The sequence below is a fragment of the Heloderma suspectum genome, chromosome 4 (genome assembly GCF_057233095.1).
Source record: "Heloderma suspectum isolate Gila_16-S chromosome 4, 16-S_ref, whole genome shotgun sequence".
NCBI lineage: Eukaryota > Metazoa > Chordata > Lepidosauria > Squamata > Helodermatidae > Heloderma > Heloderma suspectum.
Window position 1 is genome coordinate 309,114,209 of NC_139461.1, and position 19,864 is coordinate 309,134,072.

The window sequence follows — 19,864 nt, forward strand, 5'->3', positions numbered from 1 at the left end:
GAGAGAAACTGCAGGAGAGGAACCCACGCGCTGTTCAAAGGAGCAGCCAGGGGGAAAGCCCCTTCCAGTACACATTCCTGAGAGTGATAGTGACCCCGGCAGGGAGAGGGAGGCACCACAGCAGTTTCTGGATGCTAGGCGCCAGTGCACCGTCAAGCGTGAGATGGCCGGTGCCGAGAGAAGGCGCTCAGCCCACTTGGCATGACAGCAACAGCGGCGCCCCGATGCCCCACGGGGAAGGGGTGGACTCTCTCTTCCTAGCTCATAAGTACAGAGGTTTCCTGCCTTCCCCTCCAAATGGGGATCAACTGTTTTCTAAGGTTAGAACCCCCGAGTAGGCAGCTCTCTTAAGTCTCACTTGTAGGATCAAGCAATTAGCATCTGTAAGCATCATTAGGTTGAATGGGAATAAAGCCTTGGAAAAGAGCCCTATTGCCTGCGTGTTGATTCTGGCTACCTGAGGATTTCAGAAGGCAGCAGGGGCGACCTCCTGACAGAGGGAATACATTTATGTTTCAGGTTTCCTGTGCCTCCTCATTTTTGGAACTGGGAAATTCTGCACTGTCAACTCTCTGAATAAAGAGGATGCATTTATGTAACGAGCAACGTTAAAGTGCACCCTATTCCCTGTGACACACAATTACTACTATTTTAACTGCTGGTTTGTTAATTGCTGAGTTGTTAAAACATAGTGATGACTAGGGTGTGAAGATATTTGTTCAGTTCGCATTTTAACATGAACGTACCTAATCTTGCACTTCCGGATCAATAGGTGAACCAAAATACAGTTATTCTTTGAAATGCATACTTCTCCAAATTTTGCAAGGCAGTTCACAAAACAAAGTTCATACAAAAATGTGTATATTAAGGAAATGTGCACACAAAATGCATCTATTAGTCAAAATAACATTAAAAAATACATTATATTAGGGAAAATTACCAAAATGTGTACAGATTTTTGTGCAAATGTTAAGAAGCAACAATCCTCAAACTACTGTGGAAATAGGATGAACAGAAGGCTGGAAAAATGAGAAACTTAGAGAAATTGAAATTCACAGATTTATCAACCTCTAGTTATGACATGTTTGTAATACTTACTTTCTAATACTAAGGGCGTAATCAGAGAAGCACGGAAGGGATTGTCCCCTCTGTGCTTCAGCCGCCCTGCATTTGCGGCTAGACAGCTGATTTCGGATGTCTAGCTACAGGAAGGTGGAACAGGGGAAGTGGCTGCTGGACGACACATAGGATGTGTCTTACTGGCATTTCCGCCTTTCCCAGCCCAGAATACTCCCAGGAGTGCCCCGTTTTCGTCGCTCTGCGCTCCTGGGGAGCATGGGGCCGTTCTGAGCTGCCTGCAAGGCAGCACGGGGGCAGGCGGGCGGGGGAGGTCAATTCTCAGGGAACTGACCTCGGAGTGTGGGCTCCGAGGTCAGGTCCCGGAAACCGACCTATCCTATGGCTGTCTAGCTGCTGACTAGCGGACACAGGATTGCTCCTAAGTGACTGACAGAAGTGGCACCCAGTGTACTTTTGAAAAGGCCATATTCACTTGTAAATAAATAGTTCCTTAAATTTTAAATAATTTAAATATTTTAAATGATGGAGTCTGAACTAACCGGGAAAAAGATGTGGTGGATTACTCAATGCAAATATCAACTTGCTATGAATTATTACGAAATGGACAGAAAATTAAATTTCTAGTAGTGTAATGTCATTATACAATTCTGTTACGTAATGCCCCAGTACAGTACTGTACACCCCATCTCAAAAATGATACCGTACAAATGATACCAAGAAATCTGTGGAAAAGGGCAACAAAAAAGAGCAGGAGGCTGGAGCACCTTCCCAATGGGGAAAGGCAAAAGTAATTGGGGCTTTTTTGTTACGTGTTATTGTTCTGTTTTTAAAATGATTATACAACACCAAGGAAATTTGATAGGCATTTCATAAATACAAATAATAAATAAATAAATTTCAGTTTAGAACAAAGATGACTAAGTGGAGACGTAACAGAGATTTACAAAAATATGCATGGACTGGAGAAAGAGGATTTTTTTCTGCGTCTGTCATAATTCCACAATTCAGGGTCATCCAGTGAAATGGATGGGCAATGGATTAAAGACAAACCAATGAAAGTACTTCTTCACACAATGCATGTTTTATATATTATGTGTATCTTTGTATACACGTTTGAGATAAAAGCATTTTCTATGTAATTTTATATCTTTTGCTGTGTGGGATTTGTATTTAACAGAGCCTTCTCTATTTTAGCCTGTAACAAGTTATTGCATGAACTGTCTGGAATACTGTTCGCTTTCCAAGTCAGTGAAATATAGTTGCCCAAACTTTCAGCAGCCTAGGGTGCTTTCCTTTATTAAGCTCTCTATCTGAGATCACCACAGTGACCACCACCAAGACCGACAACATAAGCACCAGGTGCGAATGGGAGTTCCCACCCAAATTCCCCTCCTCCTCAAGTGAAATATCTAAGGAATTTCAAGGAAAGCTAAAAACAAAGCTTGATGATCACAGGGGTGGAAAGACAGAGAGAGAATGAGAACACATACATACAAGTACTTGCATATTTCGCCAGCAGAGCATATAGCAGCTTCTGGTGAAGAGGACTGGAAGAGTCTCATAGAGGAAATGGCACAAGGGGGAAAGGGTTAAACTATAAGAATATAAGAAGAGCCATGCTAGATCAGACCAAGGCTCCATCTAGTTCAGCATGCTGTTCACACAGTGACCAACCAGCTGTTGACCAGGAACCCACAAGCAGGGCATGAGCGAAACAGCATCCTCCCACCCATGTTCCCCAGCAACTGGTGTACATAGGCTCACTGCCTCTGGTACTGGAGGTAGCACAGAGCCATCAAGACTAGTTGCCATTGATAGCCTTCTCCTCCAGGAATTTGTCCACCCCCCCTTTTAAAGCCATCCAAATTGGTGGCCTTTACTACATCCTGTGGTAGCGAATTCCATAGTTTAACTATGTACTGTGTGGAGAGGTCCTTCCTTTTATCTGTCCTGAAGCTCCCACTAAGCAGCTTCATAGGATGACCACTTTGGGTTCTAATATTATGTGAAAGGGAGAAAAATGTCTCCCTATTTACTTTCTCCAACCATGCATTGTTTCGTACACCTCTATCATGTCCCCTTTATCCTGCTTTTTTCCAAGTTAAACAATCCCAGCTGTTGTAACCTTCTGTCATAGGGGAGATGCTCCAGCCCCTTGATCATTTCAGTTGCCCCTTTCTGCCCTTTTCCAGCTCTACAATATCTTTTTTTAGGTGTGCTGCTGTCCCAGAGCTGCAGTCCCAATCTACCATTGCAGCAGCAGTTAAAACAGCTGAGGATCTGACCAGAGATCTTCTGTTGCCATGTGTAGTTTGGCTTCAATAGTGATTCAATAAGAACAGAAGGGCCAGAGGCTCACCCTGACACATTCTCATAATAGGGAACCATTATGTCTGAACTTTGCCATTGTACTCTCACAAGCCACAAATGTAGAAGTTGGGGGTGGAATGAGGACTGACTGAATGACCAAGCCAGTAAACACACACAAAAGAGAGGCCTTATTAAACAGAACGGAATTACCTTTTTTCATAGGTGGAGCTCAGCAGACCTCCATCAGGTCCTTTAGGGATTATCCCAACCCAAATCTGGTGTTTATCAATAACGTGTGGGTTTTCCAAACAAACTGGAAACGGTCTAAAGGGAAGGACCAACATATTACTTCTATGGGTATCACCAATGTGTTGATTCTATGGACTTCATTGCTTAACCATGAGCAGTAGGACTATTATCCAATCTCAGCTAGAATATGAATGCAAACACTCTTTGGATACCAAGCTGGAATCCATCTCTATTCTCATCTGCAAGCAAGTAGGCTTCCTACTTGACTCATCATGTTCCTGTTCCCAGCTCTACCTTTTGCAATCTGCACTTGTTGTAAGTGGTATGAATTACCTTTCTGTATTAGAGAGATCCAGAGGCCTGCATTCTACTTCCAGTCATCCAGGATCATAATATAGGTAGAAAAGCTTTTTTTAAAAAATAAAAGCCTAAATGTGTACTTGCCACACACACACAAAAGTTATCCAGGCATATCAGGCAGATTACTGGCCTAGGTGACATAGGGCCAGTAATGATATAGGATGACTTGGAACTATGATTTCCCCAAAACAAAGAAGCATGTGCAGATAAAATTTCCCATTGACAAGGCAAGCCCAAGCAAAAAGGCGGGCTCTGCAATCAGGCAGAAATTTAAAGAATGAGCCCTAACCCTATAGCACAGCAGCCTCAAGAACAGAACCTATGTTACTTTGAACATAGCTGGTTTGATATGTAATTTATCACTGCCTCCACATGGGCACACTCAAAGAGAAAACGCATCTCAGAAATTAAAATTCTGCATGTGCGTCAACTGCTCCCCACGTGCAACTCTGCCACGATTTCAATATCAGTTTTAAACCATGCCAAATAAGTAAGCCCACGAAACATCTTTCAACGTGGTCCAATTCCAAGTGGTTCAGAGGGAGGAAGTTCCCCAGTAGCACTTCCACATATAATGAAACTGCCCCCAAGAATGGCCGACAAATAGGTATGGCCAGAGCTCAGTTTGTATCGCAGTAAGCATGAGAATAATGGTGGACAAGTGTTTGCGTTTCTTCAGTACTTTTGTCACAAGTATCCCACATACGAGAACAAAGGCACCACACTTTAGAAGGAAACTGGAAGTGCAATAGCACCCTTAAATTTAAACATTCCACACTTGTTCCTCTTTCAGTGTAACCTAGGCTTCCATTAATTTCATTCACACCCAAGTGTAGGATTGGTGTGGAGGGAGGCCTTTTCATATACACAAAGGAAAGAAACTTACATCTGCATTTCCATAGTAAAAGAGGAAATGGGGGAGAGTGTTCCACTAGTCAGGATGATTGTCCGGACTCCCTGACGAACTAGCTCATGCATGCTGTATCCAGGACTGAAGCACCAATAGCTCAAGACCTTTCCTGTATCAAACAAAACACCAAGGCAAAATTTTAAAGAGCTCTTCAGTGGTTCAACAAAAGAGCACTATGCCATAGCCTACTGCAGATGGACAGCGTGTCCCACTTGAGTACCATCCGCCACCAAGTGTGCACCAGCCTACCAGCTTCTCAACCTCCTTTGCTGCACGGTATTCTTGTGAGCAGATATTATGAGCTGTAAGAGCACTACAGAAGCTATTAATAGTATATGTGATTAAAAAAACCTCTAACACACTTAAACGTTGTTAAAGGACAGGTTGCATACCTGTAAGTGACATCCTTTTGAGTGGATATCTGTGCAGACACATATGGGTTCTTCACAGAACAGTATTTTGGAAACGTCTAGAGCTTTAGAGAGCATTCTACCCTCTACTCTTGGAAATCTCATGACCTGAGGCTCTGAGGGTGAGGAAAACATCTATTTCCCTCAGGTCTTTGGAGATCACTGTAAGCTTGTATAGAAATAGGTATATGAAAATAAAGTCTATAGTGGGGAAGGATATTGGGCTGTGTGCCTGCACAGATGACCCCTCAAAAAATATCAGAGGCAGATGTTCAGGGGCTATCTATAAAGGCCACAAACATGTTTATGAGATTTGTAAAAAAAAAACAAAAAAACCCCTGGAACAATCCAAAACGAACTAATAAACCATAAATCACTGAAACATATTATATAATAAGTTCTTAAAAATACAATACACCCTAAAATAATGTTATATATTTACTTACATGTATCTAAAAGTATTGTTCAAAATACTTGCAGAGATCTGCAGGAAACCAGATTCCGGCTGAACATCAGGAACAACTTCCTGACTGTTAGAGCAATACGACAATGGGACCAATGACCTAGGGAGGTGGTGGGCTCTCCCACACTGGAGGCATTCAGGACAAGGGATCTGCCAGGGATGCTCTGACTTGGATTCCTGCATTGAGCAGGGGGTTGGACTCGATGGTTTTGTAGGCTCCTTCCAACCCTACTATTCTATTATTCTATGATCTCTGAAAATGTAAACTACTTAAATTCAAGTGCAGCAACAAAAGTAACATATGAAAAGAAAGTGTTTTAAGTATCTGTCTGGTAAAACACAGCTGTTACCAATCCATCTGGGAATCAGATTACTGCCAAATAACCACCCTAAAAAGTCAATCGAGGAAGTATCACCAAAGCAAAAACCACAGAACAGGAAAGAAATCCAACTCTTCTTTTAAACCTTGTGGAGACAACATTTTAAATGACAAAATTGACTGCAATCCTAGTGGGTCATTTTATGGAGAAAAATAATACTGTAGCAGACATGTTCTGGACAGCTGAAAGAGTTAATCAAGGGAATGAAGAACTCACTTAGAAAAAAAATGCAAGGGTAGTCAGAGAAGCTAGAAACCAGCCAAGGTCAGTACTGAAAGCAAAGTCCAAAGATTGTTCAAGGGCCCAAGTACACAGGGTTCTACAGAGAGCAAGGTAGCCAGGGAATGCAAGACTGGGGTCTGGGAGATGGAGATCAGACTTTGTTACGGGAATTTTCTGCCTGAAACTGAAGACTTTTAAGTGTGAGCATTCAGAGCCTGAATCACAGCTGCAGGTCATAACAGACATTTGAGGAAAGGTCTTACTTGCGAGGAATCTTCCTCGTAAGTAACCCTTTACCTAAGTGTAGTCTGGTTACTTAGGCAGGCACTCCTTTGCTTGGCAGTTAGCCAAGCCCAAACCTTTAGGAGCTTGCACTCCCTTGGATTACGCAGCAGCTCAACTTCCTCCAAGCCCAGGACCCTCCACATCCCTCCTCCAAGAAGTTCAGCTCAGGGAGCTCTAGACTGTCCTCCAAAGGGGATTCCTCCAGAGAGGATTCCTCCAAAAGGAGCAAGACATCTGCCCCTAGAAGCTAATGGATTCCTGAGGGCGTTGGAGGATTTTCCAGCTCGTACGGCAGGGGCTCAATTCTAAGTCCTTGATGCTATATGGAATAGAAAAATTGCTAAGGCAGTTGACATAATCAAGTGTCCTCTTCTGCTGGGCAGAGACTGTGCAGCTCACTGGTATACAGGTGCATTCCCTCAGCTCAGGTGGGCAATGAATCAAGCTCAAAGATGGTCAGAATGCAGATGGAGGAAGTTGAATCCTATCAGGCACAAGTGAGAGCCCATTACTGGCCCTGCCTTGTTTTTTTCTCCTCCACCATTTTATCATTGCAGTGGCAATGTGCTGAGCTTTTCCAAGTAGTCTTTTTGCAATCTGACTCGGGAGGAGATGTGGTAGAATCCTTGACAGCATGCTGTGATGGATTTGCAAGATGACACCTAGAGGGTCGCTCAGAATCATCATCTTATGATTCCTCAGTTGGTACAGTATCATCAGTGAAGGTGTCCAGAACACTCCTGGTCCATCTTTGTTGGATGAATTTCAGTTATTGGAACATGAGGAATTGGACAAGGTTTTAGTCTGAGCTGCTACTTGTTTTATGGTATCTTTATTAGGAGGAAGTTTTTATGCTGTATTTTATTGCTTGTTGGTTTTAATAATGGTGTTTGGTAAATTTTTAACATTTTGTTTTATTTGTCTTGATCTGCAAGCTGCCCAAAGAATATTTATGGATGGGCAGCCACATATAAATCAAATTAGATCCTGTGTTTGAGTTGCAACTGAGTTTTTGCTCTTTTGACACACAAGAAAGGTGGGAAAGCAAGCATAGAGATAACTGTAGTTCATGAAGGAATGATTCTCTGTATTTACTCCCAGGAGCCAATCATCTTAAATACAGAAAACCAGTATTTGTAAATATCTTCATTTCATTTCCAATAGCTTGTTCTCCCTTTGCGCATATTGATAGTATTATCCGTGTTCACCAAGTGATAGCGAACAAACTGCAATGCCTCAGCCGCGTAACAGCACACTCCACTATGGTACATCAATTGGTATTGTTCATTTTAAGCATTCTGGGAGTCTGGACAGCTAGTCATTTAGCTGAGCCCAACATGTGGCATTACATCTCTGATGCAAAAGGCATAGATTCCTCCATAAGTTGTTCTGGAGTCAAATTATCTGGCACCTCTTCTGGCTGGCTGGATTTAGGATCTAGGTATATTAAAAAGAAAGGAATGGCTCCAATAATGAGTTTAGCAATGAGAGAGACTTGGCATGCACGGTCTTGTCAGCTGCAGCTTGGTCCATATTTGCATGCTAAATTAACTTCATGGGAGAATCCAGTTTTGAAAATAGAGACATGGCCTTTTATGTGGAGGAATTGGGCTGATAGTGGAATTTATACTTTAGACCCAACTGGACAATGGGTTTTTACCATTCTCAGTATTGCAAATTAGATATGATTTACCACCTAGTGCTAGTTGGCAGTATATTCAGCTACAGCATTTGTTGGGGTCTATATATGGGCCATCAGTGATGAGTGCTTCTGCGCTTCCTACACTGTTGAAGGAATTGATTGGTTCTTCACAGAAAGCTAAACTTACGATAGTTGTTCATAAAAGTCATTTGGAATGTAGTAAATTAGATGTTTACAATGTGAGTTTTAATGTCTAATACAGTCTAATCAAGGGAAAGTCAGCCTATCTTCAATATGTATTATTTCTGTAGATTTAAAACTGAAGCTGATTCAACAAAGCTGATGTTACACATAAATTGGGCACTACAGAGGCTTGTAAAGAAGCTGGCTAGCTCAGCTGGGTGCTGGTGATGTGTGACAATGTCTTATTGAGACGTATGATGTGCGCATGTCCTGTAGTGGCTTCCTTTTGGCTGGAAGTCATTGCTCATATAAATTTTGTTCTTGAAAAATCTGTGATAATAGCGGACGTACATGCGCTTTTAAATTACATCCCTGTGATGTGGGGGTTAACAGATGGACTGTAAAAGTGGATACTGAGAGCCCTTGGAGTTCCAAAGAGAATTGTAATTCAAGCTTGGAAGGATAAACACTCATCACCTATCATTCAACAGACGGAAAATCTTACTGCTCTTGCTACATTTGAACATATTTCCTACAGTCATCAATTTCGTATGGATGCTTATTTAGATATATGGACTGCCTATATTAACATATAAATTTGAAGTGGAAGTGTTTTTTGTTGTTCAGTCGTTAAGTCGTGTCCGACTCTTCGTGAACCCATGGACCATAGCAAGCCAGGCCTTCCTGTCCTTTTCCTCTTTTTCTTTTTATATTAAGGGTAATGTAAATGATTATTGTGAATGGATAGGTTGTATATGTTCTTTCGTTTTCTTCTTTGTTTTCTCTCTCTTTTGTGACTCCCCCCCCCGCCACTTTTTGTTTGTTTGTTATTGTTGTATCATTGGTGTTTGATGTCGGTAATGGACCGGATGAGGGCAAACAAATTAAAGCTTAATCCAGACAAGACAGCGGTGCTCCTGGTTAGTCAAAAGGCAGATCAGGGAAAAGGGATTCAACCTGTGCTGGATGGGGTTACACTCCCGCCGAAGGCTCAGGCTCACAGTTTGGGTGTACTTCTGGACTCGGCCAGGTTTCAGCAACAGTCCATGGGGTTATTTGAGGGCTGCTGCCCCCTCAAACAAGCCATGGTGTTCAGTTTTGGATGACATGGAAAGCTGTGTCAATGACTGTATTTAGGGAAATCCAACTGGCATGCGCAGCACTTAAGCCACTATGGCTTGCACCGCAATCATGTGAACCGGGTAGTATTTCTCCCTACTCAGAATTGGCAGATACGTATTCTTTTCCTAGAATTATGTACAACTGGGGCTGTGTAGGGACCCCCCAATCCAACTTGGAAGCTGCTTTGGGTCCCGCCTGATGCCCCCGCACAACCCCCAGCTCCTTACCTGGGCCGCCGCTGCCTCCTCTGCTGCTGTCGCCAGCTCCTGAGCCTTGGGCGCGTGCCGGCTCTTACTGCAGGGAGTCGCCAGCGACTCCATGCAATAAGAGCCGGCACGCGGGCAGGGCTCAGGAGCTGGCGGCGGTGGCAGGGGTGGTGGTGATGACAACGGCTATGGGCAGCTCAGATAAGGACCTGGAGGTGTTGGCGCTGCTGGGCTGGGGGTGTCGAGGCTCCGAAGTGCACCAAAGCGCTTCGGAGAGCCCCTGACCTGCTCTGGGTCGCTTTGTGCCCCTTTTGCTTTGCCTCGGAAGGGGCCCAAAGTGGCTCGAAGCAGCTCGCTTCGACTCTGGCTTCAGGCCGAAGTGGTGCACAGCCCTACTTACAACAATGACTGCGGGGAAATATTTTTATGGGGAAATAGCCTTGAATGATGCTGACAACATTGTAAAGTTAACAGCCAAATAAATTTACCTTTATTCTTTAGAACACGTAATATGTTTAAGTAACTAATACCAAGGATGTGATATAATGCTGACATAATAGACTTATGTAATCAACAAATTCTTCAGAAAAGACCAGCCTAGCCCTAACTATGTACATATATCTCACTGGTGCCAGTAGAACTTATGTATCTGCACATATGTTTCAGGAACCTGAGACAAATGACAGAAACCATTTGTCTCAGAAACCATAAGTAACCGGGGGGAAAAACCGGAGCCTTAACTCATTCCAATGTTTTGCAACAGCATTACATTTCGAGGAATGACATCAACCACTGAGTGAACCCACCCAAACATAATCCTTCATTTTAAACAAAACAACCTGACGAACAGAAACATTGAGTAATATTCAGTGTTAGTCCTACTTAAAATAGACCCATTGAAATGAATGGGGCTTCAGTTGGCAATGGCTAACTAAAGTCCCATTCATTTAAATAGGTCTACTCTGAGTAGGACTAACACTGAATACTACCCACTGGTAAAAAGAAATATCTGAAGATTTCCTAAGTAAGCGCAAAACCTCATTAGCAATACACTGTGGCAGAACTGCATACAACATAAATATGGATGCTTCAAGGTGGCAAAGCTCAGTCCATTTTCACCAGCAAGCCCTGACCAGAAATGGACATAACTAGGTAGACATGAGAGCCAGGAAAGGGGTGGGGTGGGAGATATGCAGGAGTGTTTGTATCTTGTAATGGGCCTGTGGGACAGATTGGGGATTCTGCTAGTGTACCTCCCCATCCCGCTGTCCAGCAGTCTCCCTACCTGAGCTGATGGTCTTGGATGTGATGCTGAGATCCCCCAGACTGCTGGTTCTGGGGGACAGCAACATTCATGCCAAGGCCACCTTGTCTGGGACAATTCAGGATTTCATGGCCTCCATAACAACCATGGGACTGTCCCAACCTGTAGCAGGGCACACTCCAGACTTGTGTTTTTTTTTTCCAGCTGGCGATGAAGAAGGTGATATGAAAGTGGGGGATTTTGAATTGGTCCCTTTGTCAGATCACCTCCTGTTGAGGTTTAGACTTATGACAGCTTTTCCCCTCTGCAAAGGTGGGGGAGCTATTAAGATGGTCTACCCCCAGAGGGTAATGGATCCAGATAGTTTCCAGAGTCTTCTGGGGAGTTTCTGGCTGATATGGCTGGCTCTCCTGTCAAAGACCTGGTCAATCTGTGGAATGCAGTGGTGTCAGAAATGGCCTGGGCAGTTGACATGACTGCTCCTGAACACCCTCTGATAAGTAGGGCTCATACAGCTCCATGATATACCTTGGAGCTGAGGGTGATGAAATAGGCATGGAGACAGCCTGAGCATAGATGGAGAATTCCTAACATATGCGACCAAACATTGCTGCATGCCCATGTTCAAGCTTATTCAGGGGCAGTGAAAGTGGCAAAGAAACATTATCTCTCTATTTCTATTGCATCCTATGTTGTTGTCCAGCAGAGCTTTTTAGGATTGTTTGGGGCTTACTATATGCTGGCCCTAATGAGGTTATGGAACCATCGGACACCCACTGTGACAGGTTTGCAAGGCACTTCCAGAATAAAATCTCTTGCATTCACCAGGACATTGCTATAGCAGGAGAATCAGACGAGGCATTCAGAGCACAGTCTTATCCTGTTTTGTTGGATGAGTTTCAATTTGTACAGCTTAAGGATGTTGTCAAGGTGCTTGGACAAGTTTGTGTGATGAGTTTTGTATTGGATCCCTGCCCCTTGTGGCTTATTAAATCTGGCAGGGAGGGGATAGCCAGCTGAGACAGGGAAATTATTAATGCCTCCTTGCAGAAGAGAGTGGTCCTGGGCTGCCACAAAGAGGAGGCGGTGAGACCACCCCGAAAGAAACCCTCTGTGAACCCGGAACATCATATCTGTTTTAGGCTGGTGGTGAACGTTCCTTTCTTGAGCAAGGTTCTCGAGTGGGTGGTTGCTGCCCAGATGCTCTTCGATGAGACCAATTATCTGGATCCATTTCAGCCAGGATTCAGGCTGGGTGTTGGCATGGAAGCAGCCTTGGTCACCTTGCATTATGACCTATGTTGGGAGACAGGGGGAGTGTGATCCTGTTCATTCTCCATGATCTCTTGGCAGCTTTTGACATCATTGACCATGGTATTCTTCTGCGGTGACTGTGTGAGGTAATGCATTGTAGCGTTTTCACTCCTACTTGGATGGCCAGCTCCAGAATGTGGTGCTTGAGGGATATTATTTGGCCCCATGGATTTTCCAGTATGGGGGTTCCGCAGGGACCAGTTTCGTCCCCATGCTATTTAACATCTACATGAAACAGTTGAGTGGGCTCATCTTGGCTTTGGCGTGCATTGCCATCAGTATCTGACAACACACAGCTCTATTTCTCCTTTTCATTGTCACAAGGTGGATGTGCTAGATCAGTGTCTGGCTGTGACAATGGCCTGGATGATGGCTAATAAACTCAATCCAGACAAGACTGAGATGCTCTTAGTGGGCGGTCCTTCTGACATGGAGGGTTTTCTTCCTGTTCCAGATGGGGTTGCACGTATGTAGATTGCTGGTTCTGCTGGAACAATCATTATCATTTGAGCCTAAGGTGGCCTCAGTGATATGGAGTATGTTCTATCGGCTTTTGCTGCTGGCTCAGCTATCTGGACAGGAATATCCTGCGTTCACATAAACTCCAAGCAAGATCACTGCAATTTGCTCTACATGGGGTTGCCTTTAAAGGTTATTGACCTATAAAGCCTTACACAGCTTGGGACCACAAAAACTGACAGAGCAGATCTCCCAGTATGCACCTACCTGTCCGCTATGATCAACATCTGAGGCCTTATTCCAAGTGCCTCCTCTGAGAGAGGTTTGAAGGATGCCAACAAGGGAGAGAGCCTTCTTGATGGTGGGCCCCCAACTGTGGAATGCTCTCCACAGTAAGGTCTACTTGGTGTCAACATTGTCATCTTTTTGACACCAGGTTAAGACTTTCCTCTACTCCCAGGCATTTGATGGCATATGATGGGACTTTTTAAATGTTAGTTGTTTTATTGGGTGTTGGGTTAAATTGTGTATTTAATGTTTGTATGTTGAAGTTTTTATATTATGTTTTGTGAACTGCCCAGAGAGCTTTGGCTATTGGGCAGTATAGAAACAGAAAGAAAGAAAGAAAGAAAGAAAGAAAGAAAGAAAGAAAGAAAGAAAGAAATTCCCAGCTCACCTCTAGCCTGCAGCCCTCTAATTTACTGGTACCCTCCAGATGTGTTGGACCACCATCCTCAGGCAGCATGGCAATAGGTGGTTGCTTGAAGACTTGGTAGATAGAAAAACATTCAGACTGGAACTAGGGATGTATGAGAAATTTGTTTCTGTTCATTTTTTATCAGAATTTACCCAGTTTGCATCTTTCAAACTGAATATGGACTTGAATGCAATCTGTGGTCCGTACAAGCGTGTACATTTCCAAGCTTGTGATTTGCAAGCCAAAAAATCTGTTGGACAGTATGCATGCATTTGAAAAATGCACATGGAAAAATGCATCCTTTTGAAAAATGCAAGCAAACATGCTTTAATCAATGGTAGAAGACATTTCAAAGATGTGCACAACCGATGCATACATTTGGAAAAATATGCAAAAACTTTCATGTGAAAATAAAAAAAAACAAAGATCGCAATCTAATACGGACACGAGATGGAACAAGCTTCAAATGGAATTTAGAGAACTTCAACAAACGCAACTTTTGCTCTTACACACAACCCTAGCTAGAACGCTTGCTCAAGACAGTCGTGGGAGCCAGCAGTTAAGGACATAAGAAGAGCCGTGCTGAATCAGACCAAAAGCTTATCTAGTCTAGCATACTGTTCTCCAGGTGGCCAACCAGATGCCTGCTGGAAGTGCAGAAGCAGGACATGATGAGGGCAACAGTCCTTTCTCACTGATCCCAAGTGACTGGACTAGCATTCAGAGGCATACTTCTTCTGATACTGGAGGTAATCTACAGTCATTGTGACTAGTAGCTATTGACAGCCTTCTCCTCCATGAATTTGTCCAACCCCCTTTTAAAGCCATCCAAGTTGGTGGCCTCATTACATCTTGTGGTAGCGAATTCCACAGTTTAACAATGCGCTGTGTGAAAAAGCCCTTCCTTTTATCTGTCCTGAATCTCTCACAGCTCAGCTTCACTGGAGGACCCTGGGCTCTATGAAGCTGAGTGGCAGGAAATTCAGGACAGATAAAAGGAAGTTCTGCAACTCAGAGGGCCATCTGAAGGAGGACACAAAGCACCAGCTGGAAAGTTGTACGAAAACCTTTGCAAACCTCCTCAGTAGTTGACCTATATAATAGCAAGGTCCAGGCTTTCCCAAAGTGCAAACTGCACCCTCCCTAGGATCACTGAAAGAGCAGGATGGGTATTGACTGCTACTGGCTCTGTTATTTCAGTCTCTGAAGTGTGAAGATGTGAACCATCATCTTACAAGGCAGTAATGCTAACTTAAACCCAGTCCATGTGCATTCACAGTTCAAGTGCAAAATATCTTCCCAACAGATCTGAGCCTGTATTTACAATTAATGTTTCTAAGGTATCATTGGGGGGGGGGGGGTGGAGCTTGGGTTTGTTTAAAAACAGGGTCTTTGGGGAAATAGAAATGGGTGATATGAAGCTTTGCCTCACACAGCCTCCTTGGTATTCATAGCTCCTGTCATGGCCTTGGGTCTGGAGGCTCTGTGTCACCTTGAAGAAGACTCTGAGCTCAACAAGTCAACCCAACAACCCACTCCAGGGTGGACCTTCAGGGACCCCTGATACATCCTTCACACCTACGGATGTGTCCCTCCCAGCAACCTCTGCCTCCAAGAATGGTTCTCTCAAAGCCTCTCAGGTCATGCAGCTGTGTAGGAGCTTAAGACTACAAAATGCTACAGAAATCAGGGTGGGCCTTTTAAAGCTGCAGCCAGTACCCAGGGGGAAGTGGAGCTTTTGAGAGACCTGAGCTGACTGGCCTACTTAAGCCCTCAGTTATTGCTAGTTCCTTGCTTCATTTCATGAAGAACTACCTCACCCTAGTAGCTTCTTCAAAGCACTGTCTGAGGTGCTATTAGTCTCTCCTTTGCTGTGCTCTTGTTTAGCTAGCATAACTGCTGATGGAACATGACCCTTTCTTTGTCAGTCACAGTTTCCGTCTACCAGAGCCTCCTCGAGCACCTGACTGTCTGGTCACTTGCCCCACGGCCCAACTCTAGCCAGGACTGTTCCCTCCCGACCCCTATAGTTACCAATCTTTGACCAACTAATCTCCATGCCATTGTTTTGCTATATTTTTGCCCAGCTCTGCCTCTCAGTTGTTGCCGAGACAAAACAACACAGAATCAATCCCTACAAACTAGGGATGGGCGAATATGTCAAGCTCGATTTTGCTCAGATTCTGCATGACGATTTATACACCTTTTAGAAAAACTGCATTTTTGGTATACATTTTTTCCAAACATACAAATATTTGTGCACACATTTGGAAATGTGTGCATTTTATCCATTGAATAAAGCATTTTATGTGCATTTTTATGTGAATTGCATTACAAACTTTGAAAATATATGGATTTCAGTGGCAAACTGCATTCCAGTTCATGTTTAGGTTCAAGAAGTTTCAAACTGGTAAGTTCACATTGACTCTATCACCCATCCTGACTTCAAACTCAACATCAATTTTGGAAGCATAATTATACAGTGTAATTACAGGCCCAGCAATGGTTTCACACTAACTAGCTGAAACTGCCCTGGCTGAATGACATTAGATTGCTATCCTTCTTGGACACTGCTGGTCCCAGTAGCCTCCAGTTCTAAGACCAATAATTTGAGATGAAGTAAACTGGGCAGAAAGATTTGCATGGACCAATCAACACCTCAACGTCATCACCTTGTTTTTTTGTTACTGATGAATTCCACAGGTCTGTCCTCTGCTTCTTTTTCTGATTACTCACATCTGGGTGGATGTGGACCTACACAAATTTGAATTGAGTTGTTTATTGCGGTCACAGGCCAATACAAGTTTTTATGCAAAAGGAAGATACAACTGATTAAGAGTAATTAGATAAAAACAATAAATTTTAAAATGCGGCCAACATAACTTTCCCCCTAAATTGCACTGAAAAAAGGAAAAAAATCTTGGACCTAAACTAATAAGCGGCACTAATAAGTACGACGTGAAAGAACAGACAATCTATACCACCAGCAGCACAAACACCACCACAGGACTCATATTTACATATAACGGAGCAAAAAACATGATCAGTTACTATTAGTAGCCAACTTGAGCTATTAGAGCACTACAAGTAGGGTTAAGCAAGGAAGGAAAGCAGTAAATTTTGGGAATGTGTTAGCTTACAAATGAGACTTTTTCAATACTTCACAAATGAAAAACTTATAACATTACTAAAGAACAGTGAGCTCATATAGCCCTCATCTTCCGGAAACCTAAGCAACCATTTCTTGTTAAGTCTACTCAAACCTCACCACAAGGATCTGCAAATCCTGACCCTAACTTTCCAGCACCATAGACAACCTACAGTAGATAATCTGCCTCTGAACACATACCTTATAATGCTTTGATACTGAGCAGCCTGGCGTTGAGCTAGATGTTCCTTCTGATGGATTGAAGTTAAAAACAGTCTAGGCAACAGATGGGAGAAAAAAAAAAAGAAATGTAGTGGGGGGTGGGGCATTCCCCCATGACTTTCTAGCAAGGCAAATAAGATTTATCACACTTCCAAAATCCATCATAACAAAAGAAGGAATAACATTTTAAAATAAAGTATTTCTGCTGGCTGTCACACTTCCATTTCATGACCAACTCTACAACCAGACTGAAAGCATACCATAGGATAACAGGATGTAAAGGGTAGATTGTATTTTATTCCTCCTTTTGCCAACATGCTTCTACAATTCTGTGTTCACTTTGGGACATATAATTCAAGCAGTTAAGTTTTCATCACAGGCAAATAATATTATTTTATATTATTCAGTATTAGTACAGATAAACAGGCCACAGATGCCTTAATACTATTTGGTTGAATCTTTAGATTAGAAGACTCAGTATTATTGGTAATACTTTTTATATCCAACTAATAAATATGTTGTTCTTATGCCTGTATCTACTACTGTTTTATCTATCAAAACCCATTGTCCTGAAATATGAACTTAAATAGATGGAACTTGCTTACATATACCAGTGCAGAAGAATCGACATCAAATATTAAATAAAGGACAGGGTCTTTTCAGCAGTGACACCCAGATTGTGGAACTTCCTACTTTATGAAGCCTGGGTGACACCCTCCTTATTTGGTTTTTGACATCTAGCAAAGATTTGTCTGTTCCGCCAAGCTTTCAGACTGTCATAAAGGTATGTGTGTGGGGGGGTGCCCCTGCTGTAGAACTGCATATTAGCCGGCTTTGTTTTGTAGTCCTTTATTCATTTTATTGTTTTGATTATATTAGGTTTCTAATATAGTTAGAAATCAAAGTGATGATGTAAGCTGCCATGGGAGGGCCCCTTGGGGGATGAAAGGCAGGGTAGCAATGATTTTATACATACACAAAATAAGCCAGAGAACATGAGGAAAAGGCGGGGTTTCAGGAGGAATTTGAAGGAAAGTAGAGTTAAGATATTTTTCTTCGAAGGATCACATTTACTTTTTTCCTGGCGCAAGAAGTGTACACAACCAGACTAACAGCAGCTACAGGGCACAACTGGCTTTTGGCAGGTCTCTTTTCCTCCCTCTCCTGGAAGAGAGGAAGAGAGAGAGAGCCCATCCACAAGGTGACACATACACATTTTCAAAGCCATGAGAAGTAGAAGAGATTGATAAGAGAATATAGGCAACAGTATTTTTGCTGAAATTTTTGATTAGAACTATAAGCCACCTTGTATAATGACCTCCTATTCTACAGCTATTAACAGGATATGCAGCAGAGTCCTGGGCAATTCCTATCCAGTAGGGCTGTCACTAGGGATGGGTGAGAAATTCATTCCATCCAAATTATTGTGTATTTAACAAATTTGCAGCTGCCAAACCACTGAGCAAACCAAAACAGAGTTATGCACTGACATTCGCCCTTCCCTGTACTTAGCACTAAAGTTCACCACTCAAAACAATGCGCACAATAGTGAAAATGCACCCATTAGTGAAAATAACACGCCAAAATGCATTATAGGGAAAACAGCTTGCAATAAATGCGTATATTAGAAAAAAGTGCACACAAAAATGTGTACCTTTGGAAAAATTCATATGAAAATGGATACAAATTGCCGTACAGACTTTTTAAAATAAAATTTGTACACTGATCTGAAATCAGGGCAAACCAAATGTAAGTCTGGAAAAATGAGAAACTAAACAGAACTGAAATGGACAGATTTGCCTACCTCTAGCTATCACCTAATGACAGAAATCTTAGTTGATTAATTGTATGGGTTTTTGTCAATTAAATCTGCATGCATTTGCATCTGAGAATGACATTTCATCTGCCATCTACAATTTTTAAAAGTATTAAAATAAATTTTAAAACTAAAAAGCCAGCTGCCCAATTAAATTGGGGGTTCATTTTTAAATGGTCAAAATGTTTTTAATTTTTGAACATTCCAGCCCCTATGACCCAGATATTGCTATCCTTTGAAATGTGTAGATCAGAGCTTGGAGAGCCAGCTCCTCCTGGTGGTGGTTTAAAGAACTACATCAAAGATCTCAAGGCAACTAACTTCATCATCACTGGCAGCCTTGTAGAAGATGCTATTAGTTTTTTGTTGTTGTTGGGAAGCTGTTGAAGAGTTACTGCTAACATTCTGTATAAAACAGTTGGTTTTATACAAAGTATTTTCTTTCTATGAAGGGGTATTCTTATGGAAGCATCTGAGGCATTTCCTTCTAAGAAGGGGTATTATTATGCAACAATTTTAAGCCACCCAAAGTTTGGTATCCTAACGAATGACCGTTTTTTATATCTAGGAACAAAAGGTGTTTCAATACCCCTTAAATCAGCCTTCCCCAACATGTCACCCTCCGGATGTTTTGGATTATAACCTCCATGGTTCCTAATCATCGCCCATGCTGTCTGGGACTAATGGGAGTTGAAGTCCAATCTGGAAGGCACCAGGTTGGGGAAAGTTGCCTTAAACATAGTTTATGGCAGTGTAGAAAGAGTAAATTAAGCCTATTAAAGTTAATCTGTGCACAACAACATTACACTCTTTCTGGAATAAGTTCAGGAAGGAGTTACATCTGGGCTTCTCTCCTTTATCTGCAAATTATAATCAAGAAAGAGAGAATAAAGACCTAAATACAAATACATAACTGCACGTGGATAATGTCTCTACTGAAATTCAGAAGGTTTGGCAGGAAGGTGCAATGAAAACTTATGCCATCACACTTACTGGACTTGTCCTAAGGCAATACAAAGTTGAAAGTTAATTCTTGATCGAACAGAAGAGATTTCAGAGTTTGATCTATCACTAGATCTTCTAGTGGTATTATTTTGCTTTTAAGATCCATTGTGTTGCCAG

General features: G+C 42.5%; 1 protein-coding gene across 8 annotated transcripts in view; it reads right to left on the reverse strand.

The window, feature by feature from the left end:
- RTEL1 (regulator of telomere elongation helicase 1) overlaps positions 1-19,864 on the reverse strand; it is a 128,800-nt gene that overhangs the window by 70,572 nt on the left and 38,364 nt on the right. For all 8 annotated transcript variants that reach the window (XR_014790777.1, XR_014790778.1, XM_084854445.1 and 5 more), the window contains exons 15-18: positions 16,906-16,980; positions 16,229-16,310; positions 4,886-5,018; positions 3,601-3,714 (exon numbers count right to left, since the gene is read on the reverse strand). Coding sequence is in view for 6 of the 8 variants with exons in the window: in XM_084854445.1 (XP_084710571.1) it covers positions 3,601-3,714; positions 4,886-5,018; positions 16,229-16,310; positions 16,906-16,980 (404 nt within the window). In the remaining 2 variants the exon portion in view is untranslated. The remainder of the gene's footprint in view (positions 1-3,600; positions 3,715-4,885; positions 5,019-16,228; positions 16,311-16,905; positions 16,981-19,864) is intronic.